At 32.2% G+C, this 18,974-nt stretch overlaps 1 protein-coding gene across 1 annotated transcript; it reads right to left on the bottom strand.

Moving 5' to 3' along the window:
- Positions 1-1,274: 1,274 nt before the first annotated feature.
- LOC118182518 (protein FAM200C-like) lies at positions 1,275-2,912 on the bottom strand. Its single transcript, XM_085819648.1, has one exon. It carries the CDS (start codon positions 2,910-2,912, stop codon positions 1,275-1,277), a length of 1,638 nt encoding a protein of 545 aa, XP_085675774.1.
- Positions 2,913-18,974: the final 16,062 nt, after the last annotated feature.

Genomic DNA, 18,974 nt, shown 5'->3' with positions numbered 1-18,974 from the left:
AATTATATTCACCTACCATGATACATTCTATGGAACTGCTAAAATGAATGTTGATAAGCACATAGTAAAACTCGAAATGGAAATATTGCCTGCATTGTGTTTCTGCCCCAGATTAAATCATATATTTTGCATAACACCTATTTCCCGGCTCACAGAAATCAAAGCACACCTTAAAACTATTTCTAGCGATCATAAAACACAATTTGTGCCTCGAGTTACCATCTGCTTTCTTATCAGTTCCATACACGTTTTAAATCACAAAGAGCTTATACTTTCACTCCTCGTTTACAGCTTCCTTATGGATCATGAATGGGTTTCGAATCACCTGCGGGAGCTGAAGCAGCGAGTTTTCCACTTCCTCTTGCTAATCGCGATCGGAATTTTCACGACGTACATAACGCACCAATGCAGCATCTTTACACGCAACGCACATTGCTTTTAAACCTTAATTTAGAAGGGAATATCGGTCGATATGCTTCTGTAATGATTGGTTTAAATCTTTGGGTTGGAGTTGGAAAGTGCTGTGACATGAAATTTGCATACTCTTCCAAAAGCTTTTCCCTAGAGATTAGTTTTGGTGCTTTAATATCAGGATTATGTATCTGTCGAAGGAAGCGCGATTGGGGAAACTTTGCTACTAGAGAGGTAGCTTTAGAGAGTTAGTGTTGTTTCCTTTGATAAACTGAAAATTCCTCTAATTTTCGTTTAGAGAAGAGTCCCTTCTCACGCTTAGGGAATTTTGTTGCCTATTTCGTTTTATTCACTTTGTTTTGCTACTTCTTACTAAACTTTCTGAAAAGCAGAGCATAGAAATGGAGGCATGCTTTTAGCGAAGAATATCGCATTATTTTAGTTGCATGAACATGTTAGTAGAAGAATTTTGCTCACTGAAAACGTGTACTACTTAGTAAGATTCAGAGAATGTGTTAAGAACTTTAAATTAAATGTAAATATCTCAAACAACGCTAAAGGTATTTCTAGACCAGTGTTTCTCAAACTTATTTCTTCTACTGTCCCCTTTGAAAATCAATTATTTTTCATCGCCCCCCATTTTTTATATACTCCTAAAACTTAAAAACCACAATTTCATTACTTGAATTAATTTAGTTATAGTGTGCTATATTAGTCGGTTCTGGTGTTTAAACTTACATTCTAAACTAGAAATTTTTACCAGTGAGAGCAATTAAAACGCAACTTTATAATATTAATAATATATTTTAATCAAATTAAAAGAAACAATATAGCCAGGTAATCAATTTTAGTTTTTAACTAATCTAATGGGATGGATGAATTTGATGATTTTTAACAAGTTTTTTGATATCAGGTTCGATTTTACTCAAAAACAGTCTTAAGTGGCCGCGTTTGGTAACTTGCAAATGATTTCTCTTTTTAGTAAGCAGCGTTGTCACAGCTCTAAATCCACGTTCACACAAATATGATAATGGGAATGATATCAAAAATTGTTGAATGAACGACCACAATCCAGGGTACAACTGCGGAATTGACTTTTGTAGCCAAAATTGTTGGTAGCCATTTTTAAATTTGCTTTTTATTTCCTCGTTCGTTGTCAGTTCTATAAGTTCTTCTTCCAGCTGGGGTGATATTGCTATGTTGACTTTTGTAAAATGATCTAGCACACAGTCTGGTATTTCCAATTTCAAAATGTCCTGGAATCTTTCAATGAAATCACTGTGAAGATTTTCCAAATGTTGGCAGAAGACGAGCAAGTCATCGTTGTTGCAGGATACTGATAAATTGGGAAAATTATGGAACTCACGTCTGTCGATATTCTTCTTGTGTAAGAGCAGCTTGGCTACGAAAGCAGCAACGATATTTTTTGTTTTTATTAAGTTCAAGTCATCGCCTTGACGCTGGAGATTCATATCATTAAATAGTGTATAAAGGTCTGTCAGGTATGCGATATCTTTCTTTGATGTGATGAGGTTTTTGCACAATGATGTGTCTTTGTTTTCCAAGAACTCTATGACAAAGTCAAACAGATTGTAAAAACGAGTCAGACAATTTCCTTTTGATAGCCAACGCACTTCTGTGTGAAAGATCAATCTGTTGAAATCTTCATCATTAGCAACACAAAGCTGATTAAATAATCTGTCATTTAAAGAGTTGTTTCGGATTTTATTGACTGCTCTGATGACATGTTGCAGTGATTGAAACAGTCGTTCACTTAAATTTCTATCAACTAAATGCTGTCGATGTATAACGCAATGTACAGCAAACACATCAGGAATTTTGTTTCTTAAGTACGACATGAAGCCTTTTTGAGACCCTGTCATAGCTGGAGCGCCATCTGTAGCAGCTGATATAATATTCTTCAAGGGAATTCCTTTTTCATCATAAAACTTTTCCAGTGTTTTAAATATGGTTTCTCCTTTTGTGTCTGTTTCTAACTTTCTAGCAAATAAAAGTTCTTGACATATTTTTTCATCTTTAATGAACCTCACGTAAGACAACAACAATGCTTCATTAGTTGGTAAAGTGGACTCATCCAACTGAATTGAAAATTGACTAGTCTTCAGATGATTGCACAATGACTCTTCAATGTTTTCAGCCATTTCATCAATTCGTCTTTGCACAGAATTATTGCTCAAAGGAATTTTTCGAATTATATCTGCCGCCGGTTTATGGAGCACAGTAGTTATAACTTCTTTTATCGCCGGCAAAATTAACGTTTCTCCGATGGTGTGTGGTTTACCTGTTTGAGCAATTAACAGAGAGATATTGTATGAAGCTCGAAGTCCGTCATCGTCTTTCTTAGCAGCCATCGAAAAACGTTTCAATACACTTGGATGAGTATTATGCTTCTTTTCCAGATCTTGAAAATAGGCTACATTTGTGTCCTTCTTATCTGGATGCATTTTATTTAAATGATCTTGAAGTCTTGAAGGCTTCATCGCTTCGTTTGAAAATGTTTTTGAACAAAGAAGGCACAAAGGCAAAGATGGGTTTGTCGAGTTTTCTATGAATCCATATTTAATATATTCCGCACTGTATTGTTGTTTCTTCTTTTTTGCTTGCGACAACATGTTTTTTTTTTTTTTTTTTTTTCAAAAATATGTAAATAAAGTGTTGAACTTAAATATTCGTTTAAAGATAGCGCACGAAACCACTAATGAAAATATAAGAAAAATTACGAGTTTTTATATAGGATTTAAATACAGCAAGCACCGACAGGTGACAGGTGACGGAGGACGGGGACGCCTGGTGTTTAACATAGGTAAACAGGCGTGTGTCCCACGCCCTCCCCTATCTAGGAATAACAACTCCCTGGGGCCCCGTGAGGCTGCCTCGGGAGTTTATAATACAGATCTAAAGATCAATACATGGCCAAACAGGGGCTGAGGATTATTGTTTGACAATGGTTGCGTAACAATAACTTTGTGAGTGTGCATGGCTGTTGGAATAACACAGATACATAAAAATATACAAAACAAATACAAGAATAGATACATATACAGGCAATAACAAACAAATACTAACAGATACGAACATAAGGATCCATTGATATTAAGATAAATATGAAGAGAGACACATATGTAAGATACAAGAGTAAAAACAAGAGTAATAAATACTTATAGAGTCATATGTGTATTGCTGGTATCCTTGGGGTTGCAAATGTGCTGTGAGCACTTAAACGCAGAGATGAAGCTATTAGTACCGGATGTCGAGTTATGGTGCCAGGAGTTAGTGTTAGAGTTCGCTGAAAGTACAGTTTCAAGCACCGGCAGGAATAAGACAAACACGCACAAACTCGTTTATCTCTTTCGACGCTCAATCGTACTGAGCAAGTTAGGACAAGTATCGATGAACCAGCCGATTGCTACCACGTACAGTCCGTTTTCGTATTGCAAAACCGTCACCTGTCGACGATTCTATTCTGAAAAGGGGCGATACGCTGAGGTGGACATTTTCCTCAGACCGGTTTTTCAGAAGGACGGAAGCACGCATGTTAAGTAAACATTTCTCTTTTGTCTCAACCCTATTTTGATGAACTCGAAGCAGACCTGACGCATGCGTAAAAGCGCTGAAGGTTTCTCCAAACGAAAACGGACAGTACGTCTACGGAGCACAACATCATAAGTGCACCGGATCCCGCAGTTAGTCTTTCCCCCCCGGAATATTTGCCACATTTGGCGACTCATGCATTTACACAGCTGTATGCTTTTCATCATTTTACAACGTACGCGCATACGGCGTGCGGGCTATCCTACAAAATCTATGTTAAGTATTTTAAGTTTTTATACCATCATACAGGGTAGAAATATAAACTAAGAATTCGTTATTGTGTAGTAGGTAGGTTTTAATCCTAGTGAAATTTAAAATATAAAGTAAATCAAAGTACAAATCCACCATCGCCCCCCAACCCACGTCAACGCCCCCCATTTATTTTCTGGACCCCTTAACGCCCACCTCTAGGTCTCAAACGCCCACAAGGGGGGGTTGTCGCCCACTTTGGGAAAGACTGTTCTAGACCTTAAAATTAAATGTAAATATATCCAACAATGCTTAAGGTAATTCTAGATTTTCTTTCATCGTCTTTCCAAGTTTTTTTTTAAACATATTATTCTAAGCTGCACGATGTGTTTGCCAGAAGTAACGTTTTTACCTATCTTGTGAATTTATGTAGCTTTCAAATGGAGTGTTGATACAAAAGTGAGGGGTTATAAAAGTAAAAGAGCATTATGTTTAACGAGATTCAATTCATTCCATAAAAAAGTGGTCATTCTATAAAAGCATTTTATTTGCCATTGGAAACAAATGGACAAAGCAGACACTTGAATATATAAAATGTACTTGCTCAAATATTAACAGGCACAGCACAAGGTAATGATTTCTTTATTTTTTTGCATAATTATTTAAGGTACTCTTGTATTTCATAATGAAATGTAGAATTAAATGTTATCAAGTTTTATTTGAAGTAAATATATTACGAGATTAAAGGATCACTTAACCTTTAAGGACTCGTGAGCATTTTCGGGAAACATTAAAAACACGGGAGTAGTAAATACTTAACGCAAGACCTATGGCATAAATGTTCATACTGACGTGTTTGGAGAGAGATGACGTTTCACAGATTTGAAAAGAATCTATTTCAGCATTTGCTTTAACACTAATTCGTAATTTTCTACGTTTAGCACAGTTGTATCCACATTAGCGCATTTATATTTTTGAGCGGTTTCCATATGGAATTTTTCGGAATATTTTTATTATCATAATTAGATGTCCGTTGATTAGATTCTTATTTCACTCTTTACAAAATACTTTGCAAAATAGTATTGTGCTTATGCTTATTATACTTCATATGAAATTATACTGAGTTTCAGAGTAAAGATGTTTCTACACCAATAAATCTCGAAATATTTTTTTTTTATTTATAACGTCTGGCAAATGACTTCGAATAGTAAATTCAAAATAAATTTCTGTGTAGTTTCTTTATTCATTTAATTGATATTCTGTCTGTATGGACGAGTTCTAATCCACAAGAATTAAATAAAACAGAAACACAAACTTTTGATTTGATCACAATTTGCTTTTCACTGTAAACGATGTTTACGTGTCTTAAAGAATTTCGGTTCGCATGATTTCAAAACGAACATTTGTGAGCACAAGCTTCTTCTACAGTTGCTCGATCTAAAAGCATTGTTGAATACATTTATTACTTCTTAAATGAAATGTTTCAGTGTTTTTACTTTCGCTCATCGTTATAAATATTATTAGCTAAAACTGAAATGTGTAGCAATTCGAAACGAATGAAAGTTTTCAAAACTCGAAAGATATCATTAACTAAAGATGAACATCAAGTCCACTTTCTTAATCTAACAGAAAGCAGCAAGAAACGCAGACTTGTCTTTTTTCAATGGAGAGAAAGTTGTGTGCATGGAAAACCTTATAAGCATTATTGTAATTCTTTATTTCCATATCGGAAATTTGACTGTTATATTTAACACAAAATCAGCCTCAATTCGGCGTAGATAGCTGAAGGACATAACAACGCAAAGTCATCGTGTATGGGAATTTGCTGTTTCATAAAGTTCTTAAAACTGCATTATTAAAATCATTCCATCACTGGCTACATTCTCGAAATATCTCCTTTCGATTTCTGATTGTTTCTGATACTGGTGGAGAAAATTTATAGCGTAAAATTCAACATCGATTAAAACATGTTTCCATTTTCATACAGGAGTCCTAGAAATATCTTTCCTGGAATGCAATTTCTATATGCTCTAAATAATGAGTTGTTCAATGAGATTGTTGCCTATCGGATGGGGAATGCTTCAAGAAAAATAACATATATTTTCATCTATATTTTCTGTGATTTTATCCTTAGACTTTATAGTCCTTTTGTTACATTTCTAAATAACATAATTCAGCATATGAATATTAAATTCACAAGTAATTTCTAAGATGACACGTGAATGTTACTTACTAATTATTAATAATTGAAAGGGAAGATCAACAAGAAATCACGTGTACATTTACATGATAATACTACGTCAAGAGTAAAATAAACTCTTACGAATTCTTATAATTTTTTACGAACAGCTTCAGAACATTTCGTTATTGTGCCTGATAATTTAAAAAGCTTGTTCTGACTTCAAATAATTATTTTTAAAATAAAGTAAAAGAGAACTATACATTCTAAACATCCTTTCAACAAATGTGGAAATGTTGCAATTAATTCAAAATAGTATTTATAAAGTAAATGCAAATTATCAAAAATTTGAAAAATAAATATAATTACAATAAACTTAAAGAATAAATTAATAAAATTGGTTTTGGAAATTGTGTATTGAAGCTCTAAGGCTTTCTTCATAGACTAGTTTAGGCAGCTTACTTTTTTACCTCAACAGCTTTGAGTATATAAGTTTTAGTTTGAATCTGCAGTACTTCTAATCAGAGCTGAGATTAATTTTACATTATTCGTTTTTCTTTTGAATATTTTAAATAAATGTACAAAAATAAGTCGAAATTTGCTCTCCTTCAAATTTTATAAGTTAATGAATTAATAACGGATTAGAAGCCAAATTATTTATATAATTATTTAAAATATTATTCTTTATGCGTTACATTATTATATATCAGTTAAGATCATTACAAAAAACGTTATTATATAGATTGCTTTTGAATTATTATACCAGATAGTAGTTCTAGTTTTTTGCCCTAGCACTATATTAAGAAACTAATATATAAATATGTATATGTATTATGCACCTAATGTATATACCCAATGGCAATCGTGCACCTTATAATTGCGTATAAATGCGTTATTTTTTAAATACTATAAAATTAATTACATCAAATATCCTCAACGGCGCTCTACAATGTACCATCTGCTCATGTATATAAATGTGCCATGTACCTATTGTTTATGAAATTGAATGATATAAGTACTGTAAATAGGTAGTACAGTACAGCATTGTAAGTAGAAAGCGGTACCCATGTACCCGCATATATTTCTACGTAACGTGACACAGTATGGAAAAATATCAACCTAGTGTCCTATTATGAAATTAATAAGCACCTATTACTAGTTATAACATTATTTTATGGATCTAGACTTTATGTAAGTATATGAAGTAAGCACCAAATGTCTATGTCAACAATGAATATTATGTACCAAATATAAGCGTATATACGCTTTTGTCTATATCTAATTGTGTTTGTGTGTCTTTGTTTATATGTAATTGTATAGATGCATCTGCTAGTATTATCACATAACTTGGCAATGCATAGCTAATATACATCTATTACGCACTGAAGAATCATGTACTTAATGTGTCTGTATATATGTATTTGAATTTATGTTCTGTATATATGATACGGTAACTATACATCTGCACATTTTATCCTGCAACACGGCACCGTATCGCAAAATTCAAACTAGGGCCCTACTCTAAAATTAATTGCACCAATTTCTAGATAAAGGTGGGCGTGGCGCTATGCCGATTACCCGTATTGGTAGAGGGATGGTGCCCCCGTCCTCCGTCGCATGTCCTATGTAGATTAGCAAGCTTTAACTAATAGCAATAACTTCGCCTAAATGCAGAACACGCTCTCCTACTGATGTAACCGAGACTTCAGCTTAAATACTAGTTTCTACGTTATTTGCATAAACTCTAGTGCTGAAAACTCTTTTGGCAGGGAAACGTACAAGGTACATTAGAAGGTAAAGGAAAAATTCTGGCAAACTAAAAATAACTATTAGGAAAGTAAAATAAAACCCCACACTGTATTATTGATTGTCATATTTTTAAGATACTGTATTTACCAACTTAGAAGATGACATTATTTTCGTTAAATTACACTTCCAAAAAGCTTAACTAAACATCTATAACCATATCAAGACACTTGACCATTTATAACTCAAAGTAAGATTAATTAAGTTATGCTTACGTTTACCTGAAATTATGACATTTAAATTATTATATCACCATTCTTGCAGAATATATGCAATATCAGGCTTTAACTTACAAGGTTGAATTACATGTCGTGACTTTTTTAAAATTACAAAACACGGTAAAAAATTTCATGACATCTTATTCTATTTTTTCGTCAATACAGTATTTGATTTTCCGTACAAGAGTGTATTTCTCTTGAAAGGAATAATTTTCCTTTCTGTTATATAAGATTTTGAAAATTAATGGTTGGATTTCAAGATGTCTTCGAGTAGTGAAATGTTTTGAAACAAGTTTTAGCTTTATTAAATTCTAATACCGAGAAAAATGTCGAGTAATGTTTCCATATGCACATGGGTTTTAATACGCACATGGGTTTTAATATGCACATGGGCTTCGTAAGATAGCGATAATGCTTTTCTGTTTATATCCTGCCAAGCAAGGCCATCTGGTATAACGCTTGTAAATGCTTATGTAATTCTCTCATTGAGTTGGTCAAGGTTATCAATTCTTTACTGTAACCTCATTTTGGATAGAGCCTCAAAGGAAAACTTATCTAGTGAGATAAGGTTAGTTCTTGCAAGAGGTCTTTTTTTTTTTTTTTTTTTTTTTTTTTTTGCCGCTCCTCTTCCCTGAAAGTCTGCAATACCACTCATCTTGCTTGCCACTTGATTCTCTAAGTACGAAGTTGTGCCATCTTACAGAAAGATCTGTAATCGATTTCCCTTTGCTCAATTTAAAGGAATAAAAAATTGAGTAAAATGCACATTTAAGACTATGTAGTAGTTGGGAAATGTTTATCGCCTATTAGTTCTGATGCGCTCAAAAAATAAAAGCCACATACACACACGAGCACATTTGTAATATTTTTCAGAGAATAATTTAAGTCTTTGGTCATTTTCTTCTTTCATTTTTTTTCATTTAGCATGTTTCACAGAGACGTCATGAAATATCACCATTCATTCTTGGCCCACCAGCGGCCGAGCGGTAAAAGTCGCTGAACACTGGTAGTTCGGTCCGTGGTTCGAATCCCGCGAACGGGCTGGCTGCATGGGTGTTTTCGTGGTTTCCCCATGTGTAACGTGTATACGAGCCAGTTTCCCTTAGAAAGTCCTCCACGAAGGCATCCCTCCCCTTAGGCAGATAGCCCTAGTGTGCTTTGCCGTAATTAAATACACCACACCACCACCATTCATTCTTGAAGACACTATATATCATATTTCACATTTATATAATACAGATAATTAAAACGGATTTTTTAAATCTTAAAAAATTATATTATATATACATTCAAAAAAATTAAACCATTTTGAAATAAATAATGTAATAAAACTATTATGCTAATCTGCTTTAATTTTCCAAAGAGTTTTGTAGTATAACAGATTATTAATTTTATCCATCCTATTTTGCGTAGTATTTACTGATACCTCTGAGTTGTACACTATATTCTGAGAGAGAAAACACATAATTAAATTTCATAAAGCTTTTTTTTTTTTTTTTATCTGTGATTCAATTCCTTCTTACCATACCAATAACACGCTTTTGTAATTACTTGATTAAAGTATGACTGGGTATTTTAATTTTCAAAGAATTACTTCATAAAAACTCAATTAAATTAAGTTAAGAATTCTGATAAAAAATAAAAGGTTAAAAGAGGTTTTTTCTTTTCGTTTCTTTTTTATGGGAATTTTAACAGAACATAAGTGACTCTGAATGTATTTCTTAGTATTTTTCATTACGCACCTCCTTGCATTTTAGTCATAATTATAATAGCTAATACATAGCTAAAAACACGTAAATAAAAAAAAAAAAAAAGAAGAAGATAAAGAAAAAAAGCACCCTTGGGATTGCTTTGATTTTCTTTTGACGACTTTCTTCAATTTTATACTTCAAGCAGTTCGCATAGCGGAAGCAATTATAGCTAATAACAATGGAGTTATTGCTTGATTTATTAAAAGAGCTTAAACAGGATGTCACATAATGATCATATCTCAGCACCAGATTTAAAAAAAAATGCTTTTGTCACATCGGGGAAAAATATAATGATATCATCAATTTAGCTACTTTTAGGAATAGAAAAACATTAAATTAAAGTATACGAGTTAAAAATTGCATTAGACTATTTCTTACGAGATGTTTTCCTTTCAAAAGTCTAGAAACGACCTATTCAGAGAATTAGTTTGAAACTCTTGCGCACTATGTCTTAAGATACTTCGAGAGAGATTCAAAACCCGATGCGAAAGTTAAGACGGTATTACACAGAAATGCATTTTAATGAGTGTCTTGAGAATGCATAAAAGCTCTTATTGTTGTTGATAAACACTGCTAGGCGTTCATTTAGGCGTATGAACTCACATGTGCATCCTATTTTCCTGTTCCATATTTTCTCTACACTTTAAAATCTAATAAGTTCTATACGAGTTTTAGCTGTTACTACAAAGTTGGAAATTCCAAAATATTCACAAATGTTTATGGATTAAGTAAGCATTTATTTAGAGGTATACATGCATGTACATTCTTACGAAGAAGAATTCGCTATAGAACTGTTGTTTATATCAGTGAAGATTAAATAGTTAAGTTTAAAGAGTAGCTAACAAATTCAGCTTTATTTTAGTCAGTTTCTTTTGTTCAATATGACCAATGTTAATTCAATGAATTTTAAAGTGATTCTATGAGTTACGGATTTAAACACAAATTTTTGTATTGTTGTTATTATTTCTATGCTCTTATAAAAGGTAATAACAAATTTTCTAATTATAATGTAGTTTCCTAATATTCTTCCAATTATATTTTCATTAAATTTCATTTTTTTGAAAATTAAAATTTTTTGAAAATTATTGTTTTATTCACGATTTATTTAGTAGAACGATTTAATTTTAATTAAGAATATCATATATTCTCTAGATGAATTGTTTCGTAATAGTTAATGAGAGCTTTCCTGCACTATTATACTTCGAAAAATTGACTCTGTACCTCTGAATTTGAAAATCAAGATTCTATTTTCCCTTCAAAGCTATATTTCTGAAAGTTTAAACAATACAAACCAGTTTTTGGTTTGCTAAATATTAATATATTAACATTCATGCTAAATCATTATCTAGGATCTTGAATTCAGTAGAAGGCATGATGGTCTATAAATGTAAATTGTCTTTACATATGTGACCACTATCGTAATTCTTGTAAAGAGAATGCTGACAAGGAAAGAGAGGAAAAACAATCTTCGTTTTCCATCCTCGCATAAATCAAAACTATTATATTAAAAATGAATATTACGTCGGGGTGTTACTGTTGGTTCCTAAATCTAATAAAAGACAACTCCATGGAAATTTACATTATGCTGAATGAATTACATGTCTGGGATTAGGGGGATAAGTTACAAGAATCATTATTCATTGATTACTTTCTACTTATTTACACCATGCAGAAAATGAATATATGATAAAATGCCAGTACGTAAAACCCTATGCAAAAAAAGCAAATGTTAAATTAAACCTACACTGCGGAACAACAACAACAACAACAAAATGGTACATTTCTATACCTTCCGTTCTACTGCGCCGATTGACGCCGATTCAAATTGCATTTTTCATGTCGCAAAAGCTCGACTTAGGATATATATTAGATTTATAGATAGCCTTTGTCCTAATATAGATATTGACGCATATCAATATCTATATTATATATCAATATCTCGTATTTGTTTTGACACAAATTCGGATTTTTTCTGAAATAACATGCCTATTTTTTTCATATTTCGAATCTACGACTCAAATTATTCAAAGTGCCAAGTTCTGTAAAAATCCCACTAGCAGTTTTTAAAAACTTAACTCTCAAAGTTTTAGCTTCTCAATGTTAATTCAATATGGTATGCATTTATTACTATATCTTTCTTTATTACACTTACTTTATTCTTTCTTTCGCACTTCGAAATATAAGTTCGTTCCAAATAAAATTCACACATTTTTTATAAATGATTTTTTAAATTTGTATTTTTAAATATTTTTTATAAATTTTTCGGAAAAAATTTGAATTATAATTTATAAATTTTTACTCTCATCTTAAAGTAGATGTATTTCTAAGCATACCTGCAAAACATTAGAGCTTTTGATTCAAAATTTCCGACGATATACGTGAATATATATATTGGCGCGTTTTGAAATTTTGCATATTTGTTGAAAACGGTAATAACATCTAATGCGGAGATTTTGTTAAAATTTATTTGAAACTAGGGATGAAGTGACTTTTTTCTCTCATGCTCAATGTAAAAAGGGAAAGGAAAATAGGTTGCATAAATTAGGAAGTTCACCAAGTGAATTATTCTTGGCGCAAACTGAAAAATAAAATACGCCAAGGTATTTTTTTGATTTTCTTCATAAATGTAGTACCACATATTACAAGATTTAATATTTAAGCATAATTTGAGTTGTAGAATCGTAATATGGACAAACATTGGTATGTTATTTCAGAAAAAAATCGATTTTGTGTCAAAATATCTACATTAGAACACTATTTTTTTCTTTTCCGCAGTGTACATTTTGATTTATTGAATTTATGTCAAAGACTATTGCCTAGGAAGAAAAATGCGAGAAGAACGATTTTCTAAGGGGAAAATGTGTTCACTTTAGTCCTTGAGAAAATTAAAAACCTTTCACGTTACCTGCCGCTTAGCCAGAATTTGAACTTGTGTCAAACAACCAAAGCTCGCCGATCTTATCTACTCGGCAGCTGAAGTGCGATATTTTTAGAAAACTGTTCGAAGTAATTTGGTTGTCTTAAAAGAGCGACGTGTGACAGAAACTTTAAAGATCTTGAACGCTAATAATTTAAAGAATCTCATTATGTTTTTTTTTTCCTGATTAAATTTTTACTACTTCACTAACACGACTACTACTTGTATCAAATAATACAATTAAATATTATTCGGAAGAATCTTTTAATTTTAAACTATAATGATATATTTAAGCTATTATACTATAATAATAAAACAACTACCGTCTACAGCATTCCTCTCTAGCATAAACAATTGCCCCCTTCTGCCAAACATTGCCAAGGACTTTACCCCTTTTCTTACTTGATGAATGGTGTCTTCTATCTGTTTACCAGGCAAGCGCATATATCCTTGACAGGATACAAGATGGACGATCTTCTTTAAGCAGAATAGCATATCTAACGGCCTTCTTGCATTAAGGAGAGGGGTCGGGTATTGTAATTACTTGTTGCGAGACAGCTGATCGAAGAAAGAGGAAAAGTAAAGACGACAAAAGAAAAAAAAAAAAAAAAAAAAAAAAAGGGAATTCCGTGTTAAGCTAAGCATCATTTGAAAGGGTGTTGTTACCTTAAGGAGAAGAACTTGGGAAGTTAAAGTTTATGATTATTTATTCGTAGGAAATATTCTCGGTCTCTCTACGATCACGAACGAATTGATAATTTCGTAATTTTATGACAAATTAAGAAAATCCCCTACTCCCGATGAAAAATGTAAACCCTAAAATCGATTTTTTTGTCTAAAAAATTGTATTTAGTTTCAAATTTGTTGCTTCACTGTGAAACGAGGAAAATATATATTTTTAAAATTCGTTATTATTAATTACTTTAAAATGCAGATAATTTGAAATTATTTGTAACGTTTGTGAAGATAAAATAAATTGTAAAACTGTCTTTCATTACATTGTAAAGAGATACATTGCTTTAAAAAAATAAATAAGTAAATACAAATAAACAGAAGAAGAAGAAAATTACGGAGAGAAAAACATAATAACAGCCTACATTTACCACTTCAGTATTCATCCTGTACTGAGTATTAGCTGGATAATAAATTTAATTTTTCTCCCGTTTAGTGATTCCGATACAGGGCGGAGAATCCCGGAACTAAATTAAGTATTTGCTCACATTGTTTTATGAAAATATGATATATTCAAATGTAGTATTTCACTTATGCTCATTCTCTTTGTAGAAAAATGATGACACTGCCCAAAAACCACAGCCACTTTTATCAATCATAAAAACTTACCTATGCCTATATAGCCTTGCATTTTACAAGGTAGGAATGTAAATTAGTTAATTTTTTAAAGAGACGGATTTTGCCTGTAATGGCCACAAAGCCGGTGAATGACATGATTACAATGTACATTCATGATTTATTTTAATAAGTTCGTTGATTAAAGTAATTTATGAAGCCTAAATTTTGTTTACAGTTGACTTGAGAAATAAATACTAACGTCAGAATAACAACAGCAGATTCTTTCAGGCGTTATTAAAATTCCAGAAAATGTTTATTAATAGTAGAAGAAAATGCAGCATATTTCAAATAGTGCTGCATTTTGACACTAAAATTAACTTTAATAATGCAAAAAAATAAACCAAGACCCATCAGATTATATTTTAATTATTTTTGAATTTAAACTCAATTCAAATTCAATAAAGGAACTGTGTAAAATGGAGAAAATACAAAATGAAAAAAAAAAAAAACGAAAAGTATGTAAAATAAGAAAAAATTAGGAATTTGCGATGATCGCTACACGTAAAATTTTTCTGCCGTATTTTAATACAAAAACAATCCATGATTTAAAAAAAAAAAAAAAAAATCTGAAATGTTTCAGATTTTAAATTACGTCCAAAGGGGCGTTTCTTAACATTTTGTGTGTTACCTTTCTTTATTAAATATCATGTTCCTCGCACTTAAACCATAAGATCCAGTGCAACAGCAATATCGCAAAATAGTTTTAAAACGAGCATATCTTTAGAATTTCCGATACAGAGACTCACGCGCTGGAGATAAAAATGTTTTTTCTGCACAACGTTGCCATTGCTCGCTTTGAAATCCTTGAGTTTGTTAATCAAAAATTCGTCAAAGTTTTAAAAAATAGGAAATCGATCATAAAACAAATTTCAAATTTCAAATTTGGTCTTCCACATGCTCATATTCGTTGGAGGATTACGTTATTCAAAATTCGATGACTCTATGTACCGTTGTTTTATCACAATACGAGAAATATACATACATTTATGCAGATTTTTCATTATTTAATTTCTTCAAATATAATGCAGGACTGTAACATTTTGTGGCAACAGTTTGAAAAGTGAACAGACATTTATGAGTCCGACGCAAAATGCCAAAACGAAACTAATAGTCTTTTGGGATTCAAATCCCTTTGGACTAATAATACATTATTATCAAAATTTTTAAAAAATAGCTTTTTTATGTTAAAAGAATGAATTATGTGTCTAAGATAACTTTTGTAAGTCTATAACATTTAAAAAATGCCCTAATAGTAATTTATTTTTGCACCATCTCTTTCGAAAAACAATTAGATTATCTATTTAATTTCATTGTTAGAGAATCCAATGTAGTCTTATAATATTTATAATTGCGTGCAATGAAAGTTTACCCTGAGATAAGGATGAAAGTCTAGAATGGATATTAGTTTACAAATATGAATACAAAATCCACTTACTTGGAACTTAAATTTATATTACTCCCTACTAATATTTAAGCTAATTGCGATAGATCTGTAAGATACAGTAAACGATTTTCTGATTCGTTTTCTCCAGGGAGATTATACAGAAGTTTATAAGAAAAATTAATAGACTTTAATGCTGAAGACAATTGCAAGTTTTACCAAGTTACGGGAGAAATGTTAACATTGGAGAAATTCCCAGTTTGAAATGTTTTTAACCACTTTTTTATTTATTTTCGAAGAAAAATATAATATTCAATTAGTACTCTAAGGCTAGATTTATTGATCAAAGCAAGGCAAGGCCAAGGTTCTCTGCCTTAGACGAAAGTTGTTTTAACTGAGAGCTTTCGAAGGAAAACCGCCTTGTATACATGGTATACATGATTATAATCACACAAATAAGCATTATCTTTGCAGAAGCCCTTGAAAACAAGCAGCCCTTTGGCAGCAGAAGCCATGCAAATACGCAGCCCTTTTGCAGAAGTAAGAATCCTCCCTTGGTTCTGTAGGCCTACTAGCGGCCGAGCATTGAAGGCATTAAAAACTGGTAGTTCGGTCGAAAGTTCTAATCCCTGCAAACGGGCTGATTGCAAGAACGGTTTTGTGGTTTCCGCATGTACGTATAACATGTACACGAACCAGTTTCCATTAGAACCTACGAAGGCATCCCTTCACTTATATAGATAGCTTTCGAGTGGTTTGCCGTAATTAAAACAAACAAAAAATTCTCATGTTCAGAAGTTTTATCCACTCTCTTACAGCAATTTATACTGCAAGAATCAGGAGTAGAGTTTACAGCATTATAAAATAAGTTATTAAGATTCAGATGAAAATTATAGACAGAGCATCTCAAGAAATATTTTCACGGTCATTAATTTATACACTTTCAAGCAGATGATTAAGGCAAAGAATCAAATAAAATTACAGCTTTAAACTGGCATGTTTTCAAAACACGAACGTAAAAGATTTATGTTTGTATTGCTATAGATGTATTTTTAATCTTCTTGACTAATCTACCCGTATTTAACCACATGAAAAGTTTCTAAAAAGCTGCATTTTAAATTCAAAAAATTCTGATGTGTACACCGGATGAATCCCTTGCACAAAATATTAAATTAAACGCATTTTTCCCTGCATTTAATTAAAAAGCTGAAAGATGTAGAAAAACATAAAACACCAAATGCAGTTAAAAACTTTACAAAAAATATTTACAAATAAAATTACAGTTTCTACGCAAAAATAAGCAATTCGGCCAGCAAGTAAGAAGGCAGATTTGTCGGTGCACAAAACTAAAAGTTTAATTTCGGTCCCATTATGCATAAAGACACTGAAGGTGCAGAAAGACTTAATATACTAGTTTGCTGAGTTTCAATTGTAACAAATATGGCTTTATGGTAAAGATTTAGTCACAGTCACACTTAAACAACATTTGAATTTTTGATATTGCATACAGATTAACTAAAGGCATAAAAACTTAACCGAAAAATAAGAATAACATAATTCAATCATTTTAAAGAAGCTGCACAATTTACCAACATATAAGAATAAAAACACTGAGCTCACTGAGATGAGTAACAAAGCGGGTACATATACATATATATATATATATATATATATATATTTTGGTGCAGCCGCTTGCAACCAAAATAGGAGGTGCATAACTACATATTATAGTAGACCCATATATAAAATTTCAACATTCTTGAGGCTGCTCGTTTTTGAGTTATGCGATATACATACACATTGAAGTGACAAAAGTCATGGGATAGCAATACCCAAATATACAAATAGCAGTAGTATCGCGTAGAAAATGTATAAACGCGAAGTGCTTTGGCAGGGCTTTCATTTGTGTCCAAGTTAGTCATGTGAAGAGGCTTTGGGTGTCCGCCGATAACATCGCGGCAAAAACATCGCGGACGAAAACGTCGCGGAGAAAACAACGCAAGGCGAAAACGTCGTGCTGCAAAACATCGTGGGAGAAAACATCGCAAAGAGAAAACATCGCAGTTCTAAAACATAGTGGTACAAAACATCGTCGTCGAAAATAAAGCGGTTCAAAAACTTCGCAGTTTAAAAACATCGTCGTCGAAAATATCGTGGTAAAAAATAAAGTATCTACAAATCATCGCATGACGATAACATCGCAGACATGCTTTTTTAAGGCTTTAATAACTGTAAATGGATATTCCCATAATGATTTGTGAGCGCAAGATGTAAAGAAGGATAATTTTTACTTTCATATTTTTTATTAAATATTGAATTTTTGCTGAGAAAATAAGAAGGTAACTTAAGCATAGAAAATTAATGCAACTTATAGCACTTAATAGAATTTTAAACCGACATAGTTAACTAACAAAGACCATTAATAAATCATTTTTTATAAAGTTTCTACAGGTAATTTTTCATAAAAAAGTATAATCTATTAAGTTGCATTTAATTTTCTATGCTTAAGTTTCCTTCTTATTTTTTCAGCAAAAATTTATTAGTTAATAAAAAAATGTGAAAGTAAAAATTATCCTTCCTTACATCACTTGCGCTCACAAATCATTATGGGAATATCCATTTACAAGTTATTAAAGCCTGAAAAAAGCATATCTGCGATGTTATCGTCATACGATGATTTGTAGATACTTTATTTTTTACCACGATATTTTCGACGGCGATGTTTTTAAACTGCGATGTTTTTGAACCGCTTTATTTTCTACGACGATGTTTTGTACCACGATGTTTTAGAACTGCGATGTTTTCTCTTTGCGATGTTTTCCCCCACGATGTTTTGTAGCACGACGTTTTCGCCTTGCGTTGTTTTCTCCGCGACGTTTTCGTCCACGATGTTTTTGCCGCGATGTTTTCGGCTGTAACCAGGCTTTGACGTGATTATGGCCGCACGACGAGAATTAACAGACTTTGAACGCGGAATGGTCGTTGGAGGTAGACGCATGGGTCATTCCATTTCGGATATCGTTAGGGAATTCAACATTCCGAAATCCACAGTGTTAAGAGTGTGCCGAGAGTATTTAATTTCAGGCATAACATCCCACCATGGACAGCGCAGTGACCGACCACCTGCACTTAACGACCGAGACCAGCGACGTCTGTGTAG

Source organism: Stegodyphus dumicola, chromosome 6 (assembly GCF_044657685.1).
Source record: "Stegodyphus dumicola isolate Sdum_Otavi_A_Nest chromosome 6, ASM4465768v1".
In the NCBI taxonomy this organism is placed as follows: Eukaryota; Metazoa; Arthropoda; class Arachnida; order Araneae; family Eresidae; genus Stegodyphus; species Stegodyphus dumicola.
Note: the sequence above shows the minus strand (reverse complement) of the source record. Positions and strands in the feature narration are given on the sequence as shown.

What these genes read in the sequence shown, in the direction of transcription:
- LOC118182518 (XM_085819648.1), bottom strand. Translation starts at nt 2,912, where the DNA reads ATGAAGCCTTCAAGACTTCAAGATCATTTAAATAAAATGCATCCAGAT.